Source organism: Bubalus kerabau, chromosome X, assembly GCF_029407905.1.
Source record: "Bubalus kerabau isolate K-KA32 ecotype Philippines breed swamp buffalo chromosome X, PCC_UOA_SB_1v2, whole genome shotgun sequence".
Classification (NCBI taxonomy): Eukaryota; Metazoa; Chordata; class Mammalia; order Artiodactyla; family Bovidae; genus Bubalus; species Bubalus kerabau.
In genome coordinates this window covers 69010490-69033462 of record NC_073647.1, presented here as the reverse complement: position 1 = coordinate 69033462, position 22973 = coordinate 69010490, and the positions used below count along the sequence as shown (strand labels likewise).

Sequence of the window (22973 nt, the reverse complement as noted above, 5' to 3'; positions counted from 1 at the left end):
TAGTCAGTAACTCTTCTTGCCTGTTCACTCAATGCCAGCCCCTATATGCCAGCTGTTGTACTGTACTACTGTACTTTTCAAGGTACTGTATTATAATATTAAAGATATCTTCTTTATTTTTTCTGCTTGTTTTTTATGTATTATTTGTGTGAAAAGTATTGTAAACCTATTACAATACAGTACTATATAGCCAGTTGTATTAAGTTGGGTACCTGGGCTAACTTTGTTGGATTTATGAACAAATTGAACTTGTAATTGTGCTCTTGGAACAGATTATGTAGGTGACTTACTGTATTATGTTGAGATATGTTCTCTCTAGACCCACTTTGATAAAGAGTTTTTTATCATGAATGGATGCTGAATTTTATCAAATGCTTTTCTGTATCTATTGAGATGATTATGTGAGTTTTATCTTTTCTTATGTTGATGTGATGTATCACACATTTAATGCTATAAACTTCCTTTTTAGTATTGACCTAGTTACATTCCATAAATTTTGGTATGTTGTGGTTTCATATTCCTTTGTATCAAGGTATTTTCTAATTTACCTTTTGATTTCTTCTTTGACCCATTGGCTGTTCTAGATTATGTTGTTTAGTTTCCACATATTTGTGAATTTTCTAGTTTTTCTTTTGCTACTGAAAGTGAGGTATTGAAATCTCCTAGTAGTATTGTGTTGCTATTTATACCCCCCTTGAGTTTTCTCAATGTTTGCTCATATATTTAAGTGCTCTGATGTTGTGTGCATATATATTTATAGTCATTATATCTACCCTTTTATCATTATATAATGTCCTTTTTCGTCTCTTTTGAAAGTTTTTGACTTTAAGTCTATTTTATCTTGATTAAACATGGCCAACCTTATTCTTTTTTGGTTGCAATTTGCGTGGGATTTCTCTTTTTATCCTTTCTTTTCCAGGCTGTGTATGGCCTTAAATCTAAAGTGAGTTTCTTGTAGACAGCACTTAGTCACATTTTGTTTTGTGTTTGTTTAACCACTCTATGTCTTTGACTAGGGAGTTTAATCCATTTATATGTAAGGTAATTATTGATAGGATTTACTATTGCCATTTATTAGTGGTTTTCTGTTTTATAGCCCTTGTTGCTAATTTTTTGGTAGTGAATTGCCTTTTTCCTTTCTCATTTTGTGTGCCTTCTATAGGTATTTTAACTATGATTACAAAGGTACTTACTTTAAACACCTTGTAATAATCTATTTTAAGCCAATGAGAACTAAAGTTCCATCACATTTAAGAGCTCTTTTTGTTTATTTTCTTGAATGTTTCTTTTTAAAAAAGCATTTCATTCCTAATAGATGAAATATTTTCTCTTCTTTCTCTGAGGATATTAGTGATGGCTCTTTGAAGTTTTTTTTTTTTTTCTCCTTGCATAGTTTCTGTTTTCTCCCACTTGCTTTTATTTATTTTTTGTTCTGTCTCTTTCACATTAGTTGCTTTTCTCAGGTGCCTGATAATTTCTGCTCATATTTATGAGTAGGAGCCAAAAACGGATTGGAAGCTCTGATCAAATGAGTGATCCTTATTGAATTTAAGTTTCACTTAAAGTCATCTGGCTCATTCATTTGTTGGAGAAATTCCCCATTCTAAATCAGCATTTTTAGACCTTTCCTCTTGGGGCTGATTAGATTTCCCAGAGAAGACTTCAGAACTCTCACTTGGGGAGGGTACCACCAGCATTGTAGGAGCCAAATGAAGGAAAATGTTTTGGATATCCTCATCATTCAGAATGCATCATTTCTCTTAAAGCCTAGTTTTCAGGAACAGTATTCACATCCTCAGTGGTGTTTAACATTCCGCATGTTCAGAGAATGAACCTTCAGTATACAGCAGGATTGGGAGTGGTCTTTACCCAGTAGCATTTTGTAGGGGAGGGTGTTTAAAGATATAATCTAATCTTTTAAAGAACTTTTAACATACCCACCTTATCTTAACTCCAGCTCTTTATATCCATTTCCAGAGACACTAGAATATATCAGTTCCTAAAATGTTTCAGGATTCTTAGATGTAGATTGGGTTAGTTCTTGGTTTCCCCCACTGCTGATTTAAGATTCAGCTTTCTCGAGTATGCTTGTTCAGTTATTTTACAGCTTCCAGAATATTGTTGCTATTGCCTCATTTCCTTGTTCTCCCTTACTTTTTTTAAAAGTCCCTATAGTTTTAAAGTTTTTTGGAGGGATTGAAATTAGATGCATGTATTCAATCCACCACCTTTATCTGAAACTAAGTCCTTCCACAATGAAATAGTTTCCTTATCTTCCTAATGTGGTATTTCTGTTGATCCTTGGTTTGTATTAGGTGTTATACCTGAAGAACCTTAGCCCTCGGGTGACTGAAAGAGATCTTGTCTCATTATTCGCTCGGTTCCAGGAAAAGAAAGGACCTCCAATTCAATTCCGAATGATGACTGGACGAATGAGGGGACAGGCTTTTATCACTTTTCCCAGTAAGTAGCTTCATCTGGATAATTACTCAGTTATGGCTGAGTCACTAATAAGTTCATTAGCAACTACATATGCCCTCTCTAATTTAAATATAGCCCACAAAAGAAGCACATTGGAGGAAGGAAAGAGAACTTAGGAAAACATGTTCTTTTTTTCCTATTCTCCCTTCTGTGTTTCCTCTCCTTCTTTGACAGTGCACCACCACCTTACACCATTGTCCTCTCTTTTCCCCAACTTGGCACTTCCTACTCACTGTATCAAAATTTACTTTCCCTCTGCTGAAAGTAATATTTCTAGTCCAAGTTATAATTACATTGATTATTAATATATTGGTATTATTATCAGAACACTTATAGTTACATTATGCCCTGTTCCTTTAGGAGTAAGACTGTAAGCTATTGTGATATTATGCTATATTATGCTAATTCATTAGTAATTAATAATTAACTAGTGGGTGATATATTGTTTAACTGTTGTTTGCATCCTAATACATGACTTCTGTATCCTAAACCATAGGGAAGAATAATATAGGCATGTCTCAGGGATACTGCAGATTCAATTCCAGACCACTGCAATAAGGTGAATTATCTCAATAAAGTGAGTTGCATGAATTTTTTGTTTTCCTAGTACATATAACGGAGAAGGCAATGGCACCCCACTCCAGTACTCTTGCCTGAAAAATCCCATGGGCGGAGGAGCCTGGTAGGCTGCAGTCCATGGGGTCGCGAAGAGTCGGACACGACTGAGCGACTTCACTTTCACTTTTCACTTTCATGCATTGGAGAAGGAAATGGCAACCCACTCCAGTATTCTTGCCTGGAGAATCCCAGGGATAGGGGAGCCTGGTGGGCTGCCATCTATGGGGTCGCACAGAGTTGGACACGACTGAAGTGACTTAGCAGTAGCAGTACATATAAAAGTTATATTTACACTATCAGATGCAGATTATCACCATAGACTGGAAGAAAGGGTGCATGCATGCACGCACTGTCACTCAGTTGTGTCTGACTCTTTGTGACCCCATGGACTGTAGCCCACCAGGCTCCTCTCTCCATGGAATTTTCCAGGCAAGAATACTGGAATGGGTTGCCATTTCCTCCTCCATGGGATCTTCCCAATGCAGGGATCAAACCCACGTCTCCTGGATCTCCTGCAGGCAGATTCTTTACCTCTGAGCCACCTGAGAAGCCTTGTGTTTATACTATACTGTAGTATATTAAGTGAGCAGTAGCATTTAGTCCAAAAAACAATGTACATATCTTGATTTAAAAATACTTTCTTAGTAAAAAATACTATCATCTAATAGTTCAGGGTTGCTAAAACCCTTCAATTGGGAAAGAACACATTATCTGCAAAGCATAATAAAACAAAGTGTAAATAAACAAGTTGTATCTCTATAGGAATTCCAGTTTCTATGACAGACCAGACTATCTTGCATTTTTGGTGGAGGCTAGGTAGGAACTGTGCCTTTTATTATTCCTAAACTATCATAATTTATATACTGCATAGTAATGTATTTAAAGGCGAGTGCTTTTGCACATGAGCAATGCCAAATTCCCCTACAGTCTTCTTATACAGCATTGTACCATCTTTCCTATCTCATTGAACGTTTTTGTATCCTCAGCTCTAGTGATTTTCAGTCTTTTCAAGTGTAAGAACCCTTTTAAACTTAAAATATTATTTCATGTACCCCCCCACCTAATATGATCCATTAGTTGAAAAAATATATAATAAAAAGGCTTTATACACTAAGTACTTTTAGATAAATAGCTGTTTTACTAGTTATGAATACATTTGAAAATTTGTAGAGCATACATATAAGACATAAATTGGTTCAATCTAAAACCATTGCTTGTCTACTTAGAATCTGACGGACTCTGGGCAATAAGTCCATTCCTTCCTAATTTCCCACATCTAGACTCTGAGACCCATAAATTAAATCCTCCTGCTATACCCTATATACTCTTACACCTCAAGCTTCCATACGCCTACAAGGATTCTTAAACTTATCCAAGTGAGGGCTCTGACAACCACTCTCTAATCAAAAGGAAAAGTATTAATAGGAAAATGTTCCCAGTACCATAATAACTTCTTTGGTGTTTTCTATTTTGAAAATTATTTCATTCTCTTAGCACCTATAATGTGTTATCTAAGATACAAGTTTGTGTATTATTAGATGTAGCTTAGCCCTCTTTAGCACACTGTCTGTATCCTTGTTTTGTTTTGTTTTGTTACCTATATCCTTGAATTAGGAGACACTCTCAAGCATCCTTTTAAAGATTCTATTGTAATTATTCTTAGCTATTAGTTTAATCTTGCTGAGTTATACAAATTTGGGATTGTGGAAAACACAATAAACTCAAATAACTACATGACCTTATAGCCTACATTGTACTCCAAGGCAAAACAACATAAACTAGACTTGGAATAAAATTGAATTATTAAGCCATACATAAACTGGTGGTTTTTCTTTCTCTTTTAGATACAGAAATAGCATGGCAAGCATTGCGTCTAGTAAATGGATATAAGCTACGTGGGAAAATATTGGTGATAGAATTTGGAAAGAACAAAAAGCAACGGCCAGATCTCCAGGCTGCTTCTCTAATATCATCTACTACAGATAATACTACTGAAATTAGTGGCAGTTAGAAGATACAAAAACTGTGAGTCCCAGGAGGTCTTTTTACATCAGAATTTAGGATCTAGGGTTTGTGTATAGATAGCAGTTTGTTTGGAATTGAAGAAGAGAAACTGAGGGAGAGAAAGCAAAATTAAGACAATCCCTTTCAGCTTTTGGAAAGAATTGGCAGAATACATTTTCTATAATCAAAGATTATCTAGGATAGACAATATAATGAGTATAGAGGGTTGGTTATAAAGAGTATCATTTTCTCAGGATAAATTACAGTAGATTTCTTCCAAGGATTTTTTAAATCATTGTAATTTATATGAGGTCTTATATATTTGTCCCTAGAGATGACATTCTTTCTAAGACTGCCTCCTATATATATATATATATATATATATATATATATATCTCTAAAAAAACTAAGTAAATGTTGAAATATTTATATCTAGAGCCCACTTGTCCCTAATTTTATTCACCTAGTAAATAAGTGACCAGGGGCCTAAACATCAGCAAATGCTGTTGAATTAGACCTTCAGCAGTAACAGTAGGTAGTTTTCATAGGTTACTCAGCAAATATTTAATGCACACTCCCTATTAAGTTATCAGTATCTTCAAAAAGCTGTTCATTTTTTCTAATGAAAGAATTTAGATCAAAATATTAATGTTCTCACAATTATTTACACTAGCTACCATTGAATAATGATTGAATTCAAAGCAATAAGCACTGAATCATTGTCAGTACATGTTAGGGATTAAATATATGAATTTTAGAAGAGGAACATACTAGCAAAGAATACCAAAGGAGGGTAGAAAGAAAGAGCTTTCTAGAAGAGAGGCAGCCAGCCCCAAGTCCCCCAGTTGTTTGTTTATAGTTGCTGGAGAATAGAAAAATGACATGATATAGAGGAAGTAGTATAAACTTTGGAATCAGACTTGTTTGAACTCCACAGCCATATTTAACCACTCTGACTTTGGCAAGTCATTAAATCTGAGCCTCAATTTTTTTCATCTATAAAAATGAGGATAGTAATATTACTTCATTGGATTGTGATGATTAAATGTGATCGTATCCAGGATGAAGATCAGAAAGAAAAAAGAATGAAAACATAACAGAGTATACAACCATTAAGCACTCTAATGTACTTATAATGGGAATATCAGAGAAAGAAAGGAGCAGAAAAAGATATTCCAATAAATAATGGCTGTAAACACCCCAAATGTGATAAGAAACATTATCTACACATCCAAGAGATCTCAATGAATCCCAAGTAAAATAAACAAGAAATCCACAAACACACCACAGTAAGAATGCTAAAATCCAAAGATGAAACTTTTGAAAGCAAAATGAGATAGATGAAGCATCATTTACAAGGAAACTTCAATAACAGATAACTTCTCATCAGAAACAAAGGAGATGGCAGTGGGAAAATTTACTCAAAGTGTTGAAATGAAAAAGAACTGTCAACATAGATTCCCTATTCAGTAAAACTGTTTTTCAAGAATGAAGATGAAATGAGGACACTCCCACACAGTCAAAAACTGGGAGAAAATGTTGCTGTCAGACCTGACTAGAAGGAAATATCAAAAGAAGTTCTTCAGGTAGAAAGCAGGTGACCTCAGACAGTAATTTGAATCTACACATACAAATAATTAGCACTGGTAAAGGTAATTGTGTAATTAGATAGTCAAAATACATTTTTCTTTCTTAATTGATTTTAAAAGCTATTTTATCAAGCAATATATATGTAATTGCATTATTGGATCTATTACATATAAAACTAATATATTTGCCAATAGCAAGACAAAGGTAGAAACAAAGCTGTATTGAATTAATGACTCCAGGTGGTAACTCAAATCCATAGGAACAAATGAAAGAAACAAGAAATAGGAAATAAGAAGGTTAATATAAAAAAGCTATAAATAATATACTTGCTCTTTCTTCTGTCAGCTTCTTTAAAAGACATAAAATTATACTAAGTAATAATTATAATGACATATTACTGGGTTTATAACATGTAGAGATAACACTACTAACAATAATATCACAAAAAAAATAAGAAAAGGAATAGGTTTACATAGGAATAAGGTTTTTATATCTCATTGGAATTTAGTTAGTATATAGCTGAAGCCAGTTAAGACGTGTATGGTAAACCCTAGAGCAACCACTAACAAAATAGCTAAAAATATTTAGTAAAAATATTAAATACACTTAAATGTCTTATTAGAAAATGTCTAATGCAAAAGAAAGTAAAAAGAGGAATGGAGAAATAAAAACTTGAGACATAATTATGAATGGATTAAACAATCTAGTCAAAAGGCAGAGATCATCAACTGGGAAAAACAAACAAGACTTACCTCTATGCTATTTATTGTAGTCACACTTTAGATTGAAAGATACAGATTGAAGGTTAAAGGATAGAAATATCAGGCAAATGGCAAGTATAAGAAAGCTGGAGTGGCTATACTATTCAGATCAGATCAGATCAGTCGCTCAGTCGTGTCCGACTCTTTGCGACCCCATGAATGGCAGCACGCCAGGCCTCCCTGTCCATCACCAACTCCCAGAGTTCACTCAGACTCACGTCCATCGAGTCAGTGATGCCATCCAGCCATCTCATCCTCTGTCGTCCCCTTCTCCTCCTGCCCCCAATCCCTCCCAGCATCAGAGTCTTTTCCAATGAGTCAACTCTTCACATGAGGTGGCCAAAGTACTGGAGTTTCAGCTTTAGCATCATTCCTTCCAAAGAAATCCCAGGGCTGATCTCCTTCAGAATGGACTGGTTGGATCTCCCTGCAGTCCAAGGGACTCTCAAGAGTCTTCTGCAACACCACAGTTCAAAAGCATCATTTCTTCGACACTCAGCCTTCTTCACAGTCCAACTCTCACATCCATACATGACAACAGGAAAAACCATAGCCTTGACTAGACGGACCTTTGTTGGCAAAGTAATGTCTCTGCTTTTGAATATGCTATCTAGGTTGGTCATAACTTTCCTTCCAAGGAGTAAGTGTCTTTTAATTTCATGGCTGCAGTCACCATCTGTAGTGATTTTGGAGCCCAGAAAAATAAAGTCTGACACTGTTTCCACTGTTTCCCCATCTATTTCCCATGAAGTGATGGGACCGGATGCCATGATTTTCGTTTTCTGAATGTTGAGCCTTAAGCCAACTTTTTCACTCTCCACTTTCACTTTCCTCAAGAGGGTTTTTAGTTCCTCTTCACTTTCTGCCATAAGGGTGGTGTCATCTGCATATCTGAGGTTATTGATATTTCTCCCGGCAATCTTGATTCCAGCTTGTGTTTCTTCCAGCCCAGCATTTCTCATGATGTACTCTGCATATAAGTTAAATAAACAGGGTGACAATATACAGCCTTGACGAACTCCTTTTCCTATTTGGAACCAGTCTGTTGTTCCATGTCCAGTTCTTTTTTTTTTTTTTTTTTTTCTTTTTTTTCCATGTCCAGTTCTAACTGTTACTTCCTGACCTGCATACAAATTTCTCAAGAGGCAGGTCAGGTGGTCTGGTATTCCCATCTCTTGGAGAATTTTCCACAGTTTATTGTGATCCACACAGTCAAAGGCTTTGGCATAGTCAATAAAGCAGAAATAGATGCTTTTCTGGAACTCTCTTGCTTTTTCCATGATCCAGCAGATGTTGGCAATTTGATCTCTGGTTCCTCTGCCTTTTCTAAAACCAGCTTGAACATCAGGAAGTTCACAGTTCACATATTGCTGAAGCCTGGCTTGGAGAATTTTGAGCATTACTTTACTAGCGTGTGAGATGAGTGCAATTGTGCGGTAGTTTGAGCATTCTTTGGCATTGCCTTTCTTTGGAATTGGAATTAAAACTGACCTTTTCCAGTCCAGTGGCCACTGCTGAGTTTTCCAAATTTGCTGGCATATTGAGTGCAACACTTTCACAGCATCATCTTTCAGGATTTGGAATAGCTCCACTGGAATTCCATCACCTCCACTAGCTTTGTTCGTGGTGATGCTTTCTAAGGCCCACTTGACTTCACATTCCAGGATGTCTGGCTCTAGGTCAGTGATCACACCATCGTGATCTAAAGTCTATTTAAAATGAGCTTTAAAGCAAAAAAAATTGCCGTAGATAGTGACATCTATTATAAACACATATGCATCTAACAACAGAGTACCAAAATACATGGATCAAAAACTGAAATGAATGGAGAAATATAAAAGTATACAACAAAAAGTGGGGGATTAAGTATCCCATTTTCATTAAGAACTAGACAGAATTATGAGCAAAGGAATAGAAGACTTGAATAATGCTATAAATCAACTAAACCTTAAAGATACTTATAGAACACTTCACCTAACAAGAGCAGAACACACATTCTTCTCAAATACACATGAAACATCTCCAGGATGGACCATATCACATTTTGTTGTTGTTGTTGTTGTTCAGTCACTCATTCTTGCCCAACTCTTTGCAACCCCATGGACTGTAGCACACCAGGCATCCCTGGGTCTTTCACTATCTCCCAGAATTTGCTCAAATACATGTCCATTGAGTCAGTGACGCCATCCAACCATCTCATCCTCTGTCACCCACTTCTCTTCCTGCCCTCAATCTTTCCCAACATCAGGGTCTTTTCAAATGAATTGCCTCTTCACATCAGGTGGCCAAAGTATTGGAGCTTCAGCTTCAGCATCAGTTCTTCCAATGAATATTCAGGGTTGATTTCCTTTAGGATTGACTGATTTGATCTCCTTGTAGTCCAAGGGACTTGCAAGAGTCTTCTCCAGCACCACAGTTTGAAAGCATCTGTTCTTCAGCACTCAGCCTTCTTTATGGTCCAGCTCTCACATCCATACATGACTACTGGAAAAATCATAGCTGTATCACATACCATTAAACAAATCTTGGTCAATTAAAGTGGATCAAACTATGCAAAGTTTGTTCTCTGACTACATAGAATGAAACTTCTGTTAGAAATCAATAACAGAAAGTCAGGAGACACAAATAGGAATTAGATACACTTTTAAATGACCAATATGTCAAAGAAGGAGTTACAAGGTTAATTTGAGATGAGTGAAAATGAACATACAACATCCCAAAACTTATGGGATGCACCTAAAGCAATGCTTAGAGAAAATTTTATAAGTGTAAATGCTTGTAATTAAAAAGAAGAAATATCACATATCAATTACCTCACTTTGTACATTAAGACACTGGACAAAGAGAAGAAAACTAACTAAAAAAAGCAGAAGGAAGGAAATATGAAAGATTAGATAAGTAAATGGCATAGAGAATAAAAAGTTAATGAAACCAGAAGTTGGCTCTATGTAAAGACCAACAAAATTGAAAAAAAAAGAAGACTCAAATTGCTAGGATCAGAAATGAAGGAGGGAAACATTACTACAAATCTTATAGAAATTTAAAGAAAATTATGAAGGAACATCATGAACAATTTTATGCCAATAGATTAGATAACTTATTTGTAATGAACACATTCCTAGAAAGACACAAATTACTGAAACCAATTGTTGAGAAAGGGAGAACAAAGAAATTCTGAAAATACCTATAATAAGAGGTTAATTAAAACTTTTTAAATACCCAAAAAGAAAAGCATAAACATAAATGGATTATCAGATTAATTATCACAAACATTAAAGAAGAATTAATACAAATTCTTCAAAAATTCTTCCAAAAAGTAGAAGAGGAGGGAACATATCTGGTAAATATGCTATAATATGAAAGGATGCTGAAAACATGCTAAATGAAAGCAACTATTCCAAAAGACTGTATATTATATGATTCCAAATATATAGTGACAGAAAGTAGATTAGTGGTTGCTTAGGGCTGGGGGCAATAGCTGAAGTGTATAGGGTTTCTTTAGAACTTGATGAAAATGTTCTAAAATTGATTGTGATGATGATTGTACAACTTGTTTATTATAGTACAAACCATGAATTATATACTTTAAATGGGTGAATTTTATGATATCCAAATTATATTTTAATAAAGTCACACACACTGAAATAGTGGGTACAACCTAAATGTCTGTCAGTGTGAGAATGGATAAATTATGATGCATCCATTTGGTGGAATACTGTACAGCTGTTAAAATAATGGAGGTATATCTATTAATGCATTCTGATCTGTATAGTGTCTAGGATTTTGTAATAAGTTAAAAAGTAATATATATGTATATGTGAATACTTTTTTTATAAACAAAAGCATTTGTATATATATGATATATGTATATATAGATATTTCTGAATAAACTTAGGAAAACCCTGGAAAATATACATACCAAATTGTAAAACTTTTAGAGATGTGATTGGATAGACTGAAAAGGGACTTTTGCTTTATAAAATTTTTAAAATGTGATTTGGGCTGATTTTTACTTTTTTCAGATTTTAATAAAGAAAAATTTAATACTCTGCCAATGACTTGCATTCCAGAATATTTGTCAGGCCTGCTCTGAGGATATCATCTAACTATACTCAGGAAAAACATCTATTCCTTTGATAAACTGCTCACTTTGGATTAACTCTAATTTTAAATATAGTTTAAAGGACAAGAAGTACGTTATCCTGGTATAACCTTTTGCACATGTTACCCAGGAGCATACTTCTAAGGTGGACTTTTCAGAAGAAACTTCTTCCTGTTGTATAAAATCTCACCTCTGCCCTTTACTAGACCTACAGACCATTAACAATAAAGGAAAATAAAAACAGAGAATGACCCTCAACTGGTGTGTAGATAAACTGTCGTATACCCATACAAGGGAATCCTACTCAGCAATAAAAACTATGATGAGCTATATGATACATGCAACAGCTTGGATAGAGTTCACATGCATTTTGCTAAGTAAAAGAGCCAAACTCAAAAGGCTACTTACTGTTAGATTCCATTTATATAACATTCTGAAAAGGACAAAACTATGGAACAGAACAAGTCAGTGGATGATGGGTTAAAAATAAGAGACTGATTACAAAATGGTAGCACAAGGAATTTATTTAATGGAAATTTTCTGTATCTTGATTATAATTACATGAGTGTATGCATTTGTGATAACTCCTAGAATTGTACACCAGAATGGTAACTCCTAGAATTGTACACCAGAATGGATGAATTTTACTGTATGTAAATGTTTAAATAAATGTAACTTTTAATGGAGGAAAGAAAGTTTCTTAAAGTCATTTCCATAAAATATTCCTATTCTGTTGTCTTTGGACTACTATTGAAAACTTAAAGCCACTTGACTACTATTCCTTATTTTCTGCCTACAGGTCAGCAGAAATCATTTAAAAAATCTATATACACACAAACACACTAACCCACCATAAAAAAAATCAAAGGTCAAACTGGAAAATAATTTGCCACACACAGGAGCTAATTTCTTAAATATAGAATTCATATAGTTTTCTTAGTATACTAAAGTCAGTAATCCAATTAAAAAGTGGGTAAACAAAAAGAAAATTTATAGAGAAACAAATATAAATGATAAACTTAGAAAATTTAGAATGTTCAGAGTATTAATACAAATTAGGACAATTAGCTCTCTTTTTTGTTTTTTGTTGTTTTGGCCATGCCATGTGGCTTGTGGGATCTTAGTTCCCCAACTAGGGATTGAACCTGGGCCCTCCACTGTGAAAGCATGGAATCCTAACTACTAGACTGCCAGGAAATTTACAATTAGCTCTTTTTAAAAAGCCTTTTTCGGTTTATAGAAAAGTCAAATAGTAAAAGAGTTCCCATATATCCTTCACTTAGCTCCCCCGATGTTAACATCTTACATAACCATAGAAAAGTTAACTAAGAAAATAATATTGGTGCAGTAATATTAGCTAATGTGCAGACCTTATTTGATTTTCTCCATCTGTCCAACTAATGTCTTTTTATGATCTAGGATCTCACATTGCACTTTGTTATCATGTATCCTTAATCTGTTCCTAACTGTGACAGTTCTCATTGGTCAGTTATTTTGTAGAATGTCCCTAATTGGGGTTTCTCTGATATTTTGTCATGATTAGATTGATGTTATGAATATTTGGTAAGGATACCGCAGAAATGATGTTATGTCCTTTTTAGTACCTCATATCAGGAGATATCTGATGCTGACATGTCTTAATACTGGTGACATGTAACCTTGATCACCTGGTTAAGTTAGTGTCTGCTATGCTTCACTGTAAAGTTAATATTTTCCTCATTAGAATTAATAAATACATTATAGGAAGATATATTCAGTTCAGTTCAGTCACTCAGTCATGTCTGACTCTTTGCAACCCCATGAATCGTAGCACGCCAGGCCTCCCTGTCCATCACCAACTCCCAGAGTTCAATCAGACTCACGTCCATTGAGTCAGTGATGCCATCCAGCCATCTCATCCTCTGTCATCCCCTTCTCCTCCTGCCCCCAACCCTCCCAGCATCAGAGTCTTTTCCAATGAGTCAACTCTTCACATGAGGTGGCCAAAGTACTGGAGTTTCAGCTTTAGCATCATTCCTTCAAAAGAAATCCCAGGGCTGATCTCCTTCAGAATGGACTGGTTGGATCTCCTTGCAGTCCAAGGGACTCTCAAGAGTCTTCTCCAGCACCACAGTTCAAAAGCATTAATTCTTCGGCACTCAGCCTTCTTCACAGTCCAACTCGCACATCCATACATGACCACAGGAAAAACCATAGCCTTGACTAGATGAACCTTTGTTGGCAAAGTAATGTCTCTGCTTTTGAATATGCTATCTAGGTTGGTCATAACTTTCCTTCCAAGGAGTAAGCGTCTTTTAATTTCATGGCTGCAGTCACCATCTGCAGTGATTTTGGAGCCCCCAAAAATAAAGTCTGACACTGTTTCCACTGTTTCCCCATCTATTTTCCATGAAGTGATGGGACTGGATGCCATGATCTTCATTTTCTGAAAGTTGAGCCTTAAGCCAACTTTTTCACTCTCCTCTTTCACTGTCTCAAGAGGGTTTTTAGTTCCTCTTCACTTTCTGCCATAAGGGTGGTGTCATCTGCATATCTGAGGTTATTGATATTTCTCCCAGCAATCTTGATTCCAGCTTGTGTTTCTTCCAGTCCAGAGTTTCTCATGATGTACTCTGCATATAAGTTAAATAAACAGGGTGACAATATACAGCCCTGACGAACTCCTTTTCCTATTTGGAACCAGTCTGTTGTTCCATGTCCAGTTCTAACTGTTACTTCCTGACCTGCATACAAATTTCTCAAGAGGCAGGTCAGGTGGTCTGGTATTCCCATCTCTTGAAGAATTTTCCACAGTTTATTGTGATCCACACAGTCAAAGGCTTTGGCATAGTCAATAAAGCAGAAATAGATGCTTTTCTGGAACTCTCTTGCTTTTTCCATGATCCAGCAGATGTTGGCAATTTGATCTCTGGTTCCTCTGCCTTTTCTAAAACCAGCTTGAACATCAGGAAGTTCACAGTTCACGTATTGCTGAAGCCTGGCTTGGAGAATTTTGAGCATTACTAGCATGTGAGATGAGTGCAATTGTGCAGTAGTTTGAGCATTCTTTGGCATTGCCTTTCTTTGGGATTGGAATGAAAACTGACCTTTTCCAGTCCTGTGGCCACTGCTGAGTTTTCCAAATTTGCTGGCATATTGAGTGCAACACTTTCACAGCATCATCTTTCAGGATTTGAAATAGCTCAACTGGAATTCCATCACCTCCACTAGTAGAAGGATGCAAAGAAATAGAGGAAAACAACAGAATGGGAAATACTAGAGATCTCTTCAAGAAAATTAGAGATACCAAGGGAACATTTCATGCAAAAATGGGCTTGATAAAAGACAGAAATGGTATGGACCTAACAGAAGCAGAAGATATTAAGAAGAGGTGGCAAGAATACACAGAAGAACTGTACAAAAAAGATCTTCACAACTCAGATAATCATGATGGTGTGATCACTGACCTAGAGCCAGACATCCTGGAATGTGAAGTCAAGTGGGCCTTAGAAAGCATCACTACAAACAAAGCTAGTGGAGGAAGATATATTGAGACCATTCAAACATTGTTTTGTCATTGAGAGGGTAACAGGCAGGAAGGCCAGGGGTCTCAAAACGGAGAAAATATCCTGCAAGTGTCAGACGTTTTTATCTCTCTTAAGCGGCAGGAGGAAACAAACTAGCGATATTTTTTTCTTCTCTATACAAATTTAAAAGGTTTCTCTTAAAATATTGTCTTGCCATAATGACACCTGGTTTCACCTGAAGTTAACTATTCTCAAACCTTGAGATAACCAATGCATTTTTCTTATGGAAATGTTTGTCTTAAGCTATGTTAATGTACTATGCATTTACCCCAAACTCTGTCTTCAAGTTGGTTCCACCTAATGGCTCAGAACCTATTTGACAAACCAGTATGTTATTCTCAGATATTGTTCCCCTAATCTATGTAAATGAAACTATTTGTATGGTGATCTGCCCTTCTACAAGATTCAAGTTAATCATTTTATGGCCCGGGATGAACCTTTTGGTGCCAAGATTATCCCAAAATGCATCTTACGGGTGAGGGGCCTGGTGCCATTTTGAGTTTTAAGACATTCCTTTCTTTCATTAACAGACTGCTAGTGACTATCTAACATCCAGCTGAAGACTAGCAGGGGGGTACTCTTTCTGCCCCCTTCTGATGCCTATGTCAGAAGCTTTCTCTATGTCCTTTATACTTTAATAAAACTTTATTACACAAAAGCTCTGAGTGATCAAGCCTCGTCTCTGGCCCCAGATTGAATTCTTGTCCTCTGGAGGCCAAACATCCCAGCGTCTTTTCTTTCAGCAACAACCTTTCATCATCATACTTTTGCCCACTAAGTTTAGCTTTCATCAGTGGTTCTTATAATGACAATTAACTACTGTGGTGTTTACCTAATGGTGATTTTCTATTTCTTCTATTTCATCTGTTTGTATTAATTGAAATTCTATGAGGAAGATGAACCTCCTCGCCCATTTATTCACAAATTTACTTATAGCAGTGTAGACTAATGGATGTTTATTTTATTTTATGACTTATAACCTAATGCTATCATTGTTTTGTTGTTCAAATTGTTCCAGCTTTGGCCATTGGGAGCTTCTATGTCATTTTGATGTCTCCATTTTTTGACTACTTTATTTTCTGGCACTATAAGATTTTCCAGGCTCATCTTGTGTATTCCCTACCCCAGTACTAGAATCAACCATTTCTACATGGTTCCCTAGTTCCTTTTATTGGAAAAAAAGTGGTATTTAGAAACCAAGATCTGCACACTATGTGTTATGTTTCTACAACCTTCAGAAAGTCAATATTGTAAAGATTGATAACATCATATGTTTCCACGGATATGGAAAATAGACACTCATATACATTGGATGGATGTACAAATAAGTGTAATCTTTTCAGAGGACAATTGGCAATATCCTTTAAAATTTTAATTGTGAAGATCTAGAAAATCTAATTCTAGAAGTCCATTTTACATAAATACTTATAAATATGTTCAAATATTATATGTATATATATACACACAAGAATGTTCAAACTACCAAAAAATTGCACTCATCTCACATGCTAGCAAAGTAATGCTCAAAATTCTCCAAGCTAGGCTTTAATAGTACGTGACCCAAGAACTTCCAGATGTTAAAGCTGGATTTAGAAAAGGCAGAGGAACCAGAGATCAAATTGCCAACATCCCTCGGATCATAGAAAAAGCAAGAGAGTTCCAGAAGAACATCTACTGCTTCATTGACTACGCTAAAGCCTTTGTGTGGATCACAACAAATTGTGGAAAATTCTTAAAGAGATGGGAATACTAGACCACCTTACCTGCCTCCTGAGAAATCTGTATGCAGGTCAAGAAGCAACAGTTAGAACTGGACATAGAACAATGGACTGGTTCCAAATTGGGTAAGGAGTACCTTAAGGATGTATATTGTCACCTTGCTTATTTAACTTATGCAGGGTACATCATGTGAAATGCCAGACTGGATGAAGCACAAACTGGAATCAAGATTTCAGGGAGAAATATCAATAACTTCAGATATGCAGGTGACACCACCCTTACGGAATAAAGTGAAAAGGAACTAAAGAGCCTCTTGATAAAGTGAAAGAGGAGAGTGAAAAAGGCTTAAAACTCAGCATTCAAAAAACTAAGGTCATGGCATCTGGTCTCATCACTTCATGGCAAATAGATGGGGGAACAGTGGAAACAGGGACAGACTTTATTTTTCTGGGCTCCAAAATCACTGCAGATGGTTACTGCAGTGAAATTAAAAGATGTTTGCTCCTTGGAAGAAAAGCTTTGACAAACCTAAACATCATATTATAAAGCAGAGACATTACTAACAAAGCTATAATTTTTCCAATAGTCATGTATGGATGTCAGAGTTGGACCATAAAGAAAGCTGAGGGCCAAAGAATTGATGCTTTTGAACTGTGGTATTGGAGAAGACTCTTGAGAGTCCCTTGGATAGCAAGGAGATCCAACCAGTCCATCCTAAAGGGAATCAGTCCTGAATATTCATTGGAAGGACTGATGCTGAAGCTCCAATACTTTGGCCACCTGATGCAAAGAACTGACTCATTGGAAAAGACTCTGATGCTGGGAAAGATTGAAGGCAGGAGGAAAAGGGGCCAAAAGAGAATGAGATGGTTGGATGGCATCACTGACTCAACGGACATGAGTTTGAGCAAGCTCCAGGAGTTGGTGATGGACAGGGAAGCCTGGAGTACTGCTGTTCATGGGCTCACAAAGAGTCAGACATGACTGAGTGACTGAACTGAGTATACACAAGCATATTTGTTGCAGCATTGTAATAACAAAAATCTGCAAACAAAAGTTCCTTGATAGGGGACTTATTAGTTAAGTAATTAAATTGTGGCACAATCGTATGATAAAGTATCATGTTGGCATTAAAAGGAATGAGACTGTTCTATATATATTGATATGGACCTTTGTTTCTTATTTCATTGTGTAAATAAAAGCAATCAGATGATGGCTTCATCTTTTTATCACCAAATCTACTGTATACTTATATTTGTGCCTACATTCTAACATCCTCCATTCACTGTACAACAGTGTAGTTAAGAGTGTGGGATCTAATGCCATGTTCAAATACTGACTATAATTTACTGGCCATGTGGCTTTGAACAAGTTAATCTTGCTATGCCTAAGTTTTTTTTTTATTTTTAAAATTAATATGGGTAATAATAGTATCTTGGAGCAGGAAATGGCAACCCACTCTAGTATTCTTGCCTGGGAAATCCCATGGACAGAAGAGCCTGTTGGGCTACAGTCCATGGGGTCACAAAAGAGTCAGACACAACTTAGCGACTTAACAACAACAACAATAATAGTATCTACCCCATAGGGTTGTTTTGAGGACTACATGAATAACTATAAGGTATTGGAATAGTATCTGGTACATACTATGAGTTCAATAAGTGAAAGATTATCATTTGCATCCCCTTTGTTTGTACTTCGAATTCCAGTTCTCTGATTTCTCAAGTCTTATGTGCATGTGTGCTCAGTCGCTTCAGTCATGTCTAACTCTTTGAGACCCTATGAACTGTAGCCCACCAGGCCCCTCTGTCCATGGGATTTTCCAGGCAAGTATACTGGAGTGGGTTGCCATGCCCTCCTCCAGGGGATCTTCCCTACCCAGGGATAGATCCCATGTCTCCTGCACTGCAGGTAGATTCTTTACCGCTGAGCCACTGGGGAAGCTCACTTCTCAAGGCTTAACACATGTATTTATACTTTCTGTGTCACCAGTCTATTATTTCCATCAGCATATATATATGGTATATTATGTCCCATTTATTAAAAAAAATTTACAACCAAGCTATTGCTCCATTTCTCTATTCCACTCAGCACAATTTCTTGAAGTTCTCTATAAAGTCATTGTCTCCACTTTCATTTTCCCCTAAATTTGCTTCAGTAAGACACCATTCTTTACTAGGTCTTTGGTAACACCTCTCCCATCCATCTTGCCAAATCAGTGGTAATTTCTGTCCTCATCTCAACTGCTCATCTACATCCAATGCAGTTTACCACTCCCTCTTTCTTGAAACACTCTATTCTCTTTTTTAAAAATATATTCAGGTATATAGGATTATAATTTGATATATGTATATACACAAAATGATCACCACAAGTCTAATTATCATCCATCACCATACAGTTGACCTCCTTCTGTTTCACTCACCCCTCCAGGCCCCTTCCCCTCTGAGATTAGATAGATTCCCACTAATCTCATCTATGAATTTTTGTTTTATTTTATTTGTTCATTTGTGTCCTTTCTTTAGATTACAATATGAAGGAAATCATACAGTATTTGTGTTTCTCCATCTGACTTACTTCATAAGTAAGCATAAGATCTTCAAGATACACCCACGTTGTCACAAATGGCAGGATGTCCTTTTTTGTAGCTGGCTAATATTCCATTCTGTGTGTATACTACATCTTCCTTAACCATTCATCCATTGATGGACACTTAGGTTGTTACCATATCTTGGCTATTGTAAATAATGCTTCAATGAACACAGGGGTGCATTTATCTTTTTTAATTACTGTTTTCATGTTTTCATTCCACTCAGAAGTAGAATATATTCATAAGTATTTGAAGAACTTCCATACAGTTTTCCATGATGACTGCACCAATTTACAGTCCTACAAACAGTATACAAAGGTTCCTTTTTCTCCACATCCTCTCCAACATTTGTTATTTCTTGTCTTTTCAGTAATAGCCATTCTAACAGTTCTGAGGTGATATCTCATTTTGGTTTGATTTGGATATCCCTAATAATTAGTGATGTTGAATATCTCTTAATGTGCCTGTTGGCCATCTCTATGTCTTTGGAAAATGGTCTATTTGGATCCTTTGCCCATTTTTAACTGGATTGTTTTTTTGTTGTTGAGTTATATGAATTCTTTTTGGATATTAACTCTTTAATGGCTATAGGATTTGCAAATATCTACTCCCATTCATTAGGTTGCATTTTCATTTTGATGATGGTTTGCTTCACTGGGCAGAAGCTTTTTAGATTAATGTAATCCTTTGTCTATTTTTGCTTATTTCCTTTTTATTTGGAGTCCGATCCACAGAAACATTACGAAGACTGATGTCAGTGAGGTTACCATCTATGTTTTCTTCTAGGAATTTTATGGTTTCAGGTATTACATTCAAGTCTTTAATCCATTTTGAGTTAGTTTTTGTGTATGATGTAAGATAGTGGTTGAGTTTAATTCTTTTGCTTGTGGCTATACAGGATTTCCTAACACCATTTATGGAAGAGACTATCATTTCTCCAATGTATATTTCTTGATCCTTTGTTGCAGATTAATTGTTCACATACCTGTGGGTTCATTTCCAACACCTCACTTCTGTTCCACTGATCTGTGTCTCTGTTTTTTGTGCCAATACCATACTGTGTTGATTACTGTAGTTTTGTAGGATAGTTTAAAATCAGGGAGAATAATAGCTCCAGTTTCATTCTTCCCTCTTAAGACATTTTAGCTATTTGGGGTATTTTGTGATTCCATATAAATTTTTAGAATTTTTTGTTCTAGTTCTGTGAAACATGCCATTAGAAATTTGAAACAGATATCACTGAATCTGTAGATTGTTTTGGGTGATATGGACATTTTAATGATATTAAGTCTGCCAATTTGTGATAATCAAATATCTTTTCCATTTATTTGTGACACTTAAATTTCTTTCATCAGTGTCTTATACTTTTCAATGTACAGGACTTTCATCTCCTTGGTTAAAATTTTTTCTGTGTTTTTTATTCTTCTTAATGCAAATTGCCAACATCTGCTGGATCATTGAAAAAGCAAGAGAGTTCCAGAAAAACATCTATTTCTGCTTTATTGACTATGCCAAAGCCTTTGACTGTGTAGATCACAATAAACTGTGGGAAATTCTGAAAGAGATGGGAATACCAGACCACCTGACCTGCCTCTTGAGAAACCTATATGCAGGTCAGGAAGCAACAGTTAGAACTGGACATGGAACAACAGACTGGTTCCAAATAGGAAAAGGAGTACGTCAAGGCTGTATATTGTCACCTTGCTTATTTAACTTATATGCAGAGTACATCATGAGAAACGCTGGACTGGAAGAAGCACAAGCTGGAATCAAGATTGCCGGGAGAAATATCAATAACCTCAGATATGCAGATGACACCACCCTTATGGAAGAAAGTGAAGAGGAACTAAAAAGCCTCTTGATGAAAGTGAAAGAGGAGAGTGAAAAAGTTGGCTTAAAGCTCAACTTTCAGAAAACTAAGATCATGGCATCCGGTCCCATCACTTCATGGGAAATAGATGGGGAAACAGTGTCAGACTTTATTTTTGGGGGCTCCAAAATCACTACAGATGGTGACTGCAGCCATGAAATTAAAAGACACTTACTCCTTGGAAGGAAAGTTATGACCAACCTAGATAGCATATTCAAAAGCAGAGACATTACTTTGCCAACAAAGGTCTGTTTAGTGAAGGTTATGGTTTTTCCAGTGGTCATGTATGGATGTGAGAGTTGGACTGTGAAGAAAGCTGAGTGCCGAAGAATTGATGCTTTTGAACTGTGGTGTTGGAGAAGACTCTTGAGAGTCCCTTGGACTGCAAGGAGATCCAGTCAGTCCATTCTAAAGGAGATCCATCCTGGGTGTTCTTTGGAAGGACTCATGCTAAAGCTGAAACTCCAGTACTTTGGCCACCTCATGCGAAGTGTTGACTCATTGGAAAAGACTCTGATGCTGGGAGGGATTGGGGGCAGGAGAAGAAGGGGACGACAGAGGATGAGATGGCTGGATGGCATCACTGACTCAACGGACGTGAGTTTGAGTGAACTCCGGGAGTTGGTGATGGACAGGGAGGCCTGGTGTGCTGCAATTCATAGGGTCACAAACAGTCGGACACGACTGAGTGACTGAACCAAACTGAACTGAATGCAATTGTAAATAAGATTGTTTCATTCACTTGTCTTTCTGATAGTTCATTATTATTGTATAGTAATACCACAGATTTTTGTATATTGATTTTTTATCCTGTGACTTTGCTGAATTCATTTATTAGTTCTAACAGTGTTTTGGTGGAGTCTTTAGGGTTCTCGCTATATAGTTATCATGTCATCTACAAATAGTGACAGCTTTATTTCTTCTTTCCCAATTTTCATGCTTTTAGTTTATTTTTGTTGCCTAATTGCTGTGGCTAAAACTTCCAATACTGTGTTGAATGAAAGTAGCCAGAGTGGGCTTCTTTGTCTTTTTTCTGAACTCAGAGGAAAAATTTCCAGCTTTTCACCATTGAGTATGATATTAGCTGTTGCTTTATTATATATGTTGCTTATTACTTTGAGTTATAGTCCATCTATACCTACAACTTTTTTGAGAGTTTTTTATCATAAATGGATGTTTAATTTTGTTAAATGCTTTTTCTGCATCTATTGAGATGATTATGTTATTTTTATCCTTTGTTTTGTTAATGGGATATATCATGTTGATTGATTTGCAAATGTTGAACCATCCTTGCATCCCTGGAATTAATTCCACATGATTGTGGCATATGATCCTTTTAAAGTACTGCTGGATTTGGTTTGCTAATATTTTGTTGAGGATTTTTGCATGTATGTTCATCAGGGATGTTGGCCTGTCATTTTCTTTTTTTCTGTGTTGTTCTTGTCTGCTTTTGGTGTCAGTATAATGCTGGTTTTGCAAAATGTGCTTATAAGGTTTCTCTCCCCTTCAGTTTTTTGGAAGAGTTTGAGAAACATAGGTATTAAATTTTCTTTGAATGTTTTATAGAAGTCAGCAATGAAGCTATCTGGTCCTGGGTTTTTGTTTGTTGGAAGTTTTCTGATAATTATTTGCATCTCCTTACTAGTAATCCGTCTATTCGGATTTTCTATTT

General features: G+C 36.1%; 1 protein-coding gene across 5 annotated transcripts in view; it reads left to right on the top strand.

The window, feature by feature from the left end:
- The window catches only part of RBM41 (RNA binding motif protein 41), a 73116-nt gene extending 60865 nt beyond the window's left edge, over positions 1 to 12251 (top strand). For 3 of the 5 annotated variants that reach the window (XM_055565555.1, XM_055565554.1, XM_055565551.1), the window contains 3 exons: positions 2316 to 2463; positions 4944 to 5124; positions 11477 to 12251. In XM_055565555.1, the coding sequence (XP_055421530.1) occupies positions 2316 to 2463; positions 4944 to 5110 (315 nt within the window). In that variant the 3' untranslated portion in view covers positions 5111 to 5124; positions 11477 to 12251. Of the gene's footprint in view, positions 1 to 2315; positions 2464 to 4943; positions 5125 to 6164; positions 8445 to 11476 lie in introns of those variants that run through there. The other 2 variants (XM_055565552.1, XM_055565553.1) reach the window with 2 other exon arrangements.
- Positions 12252 to 22973: the final 10722 nt, after the last annotated feature.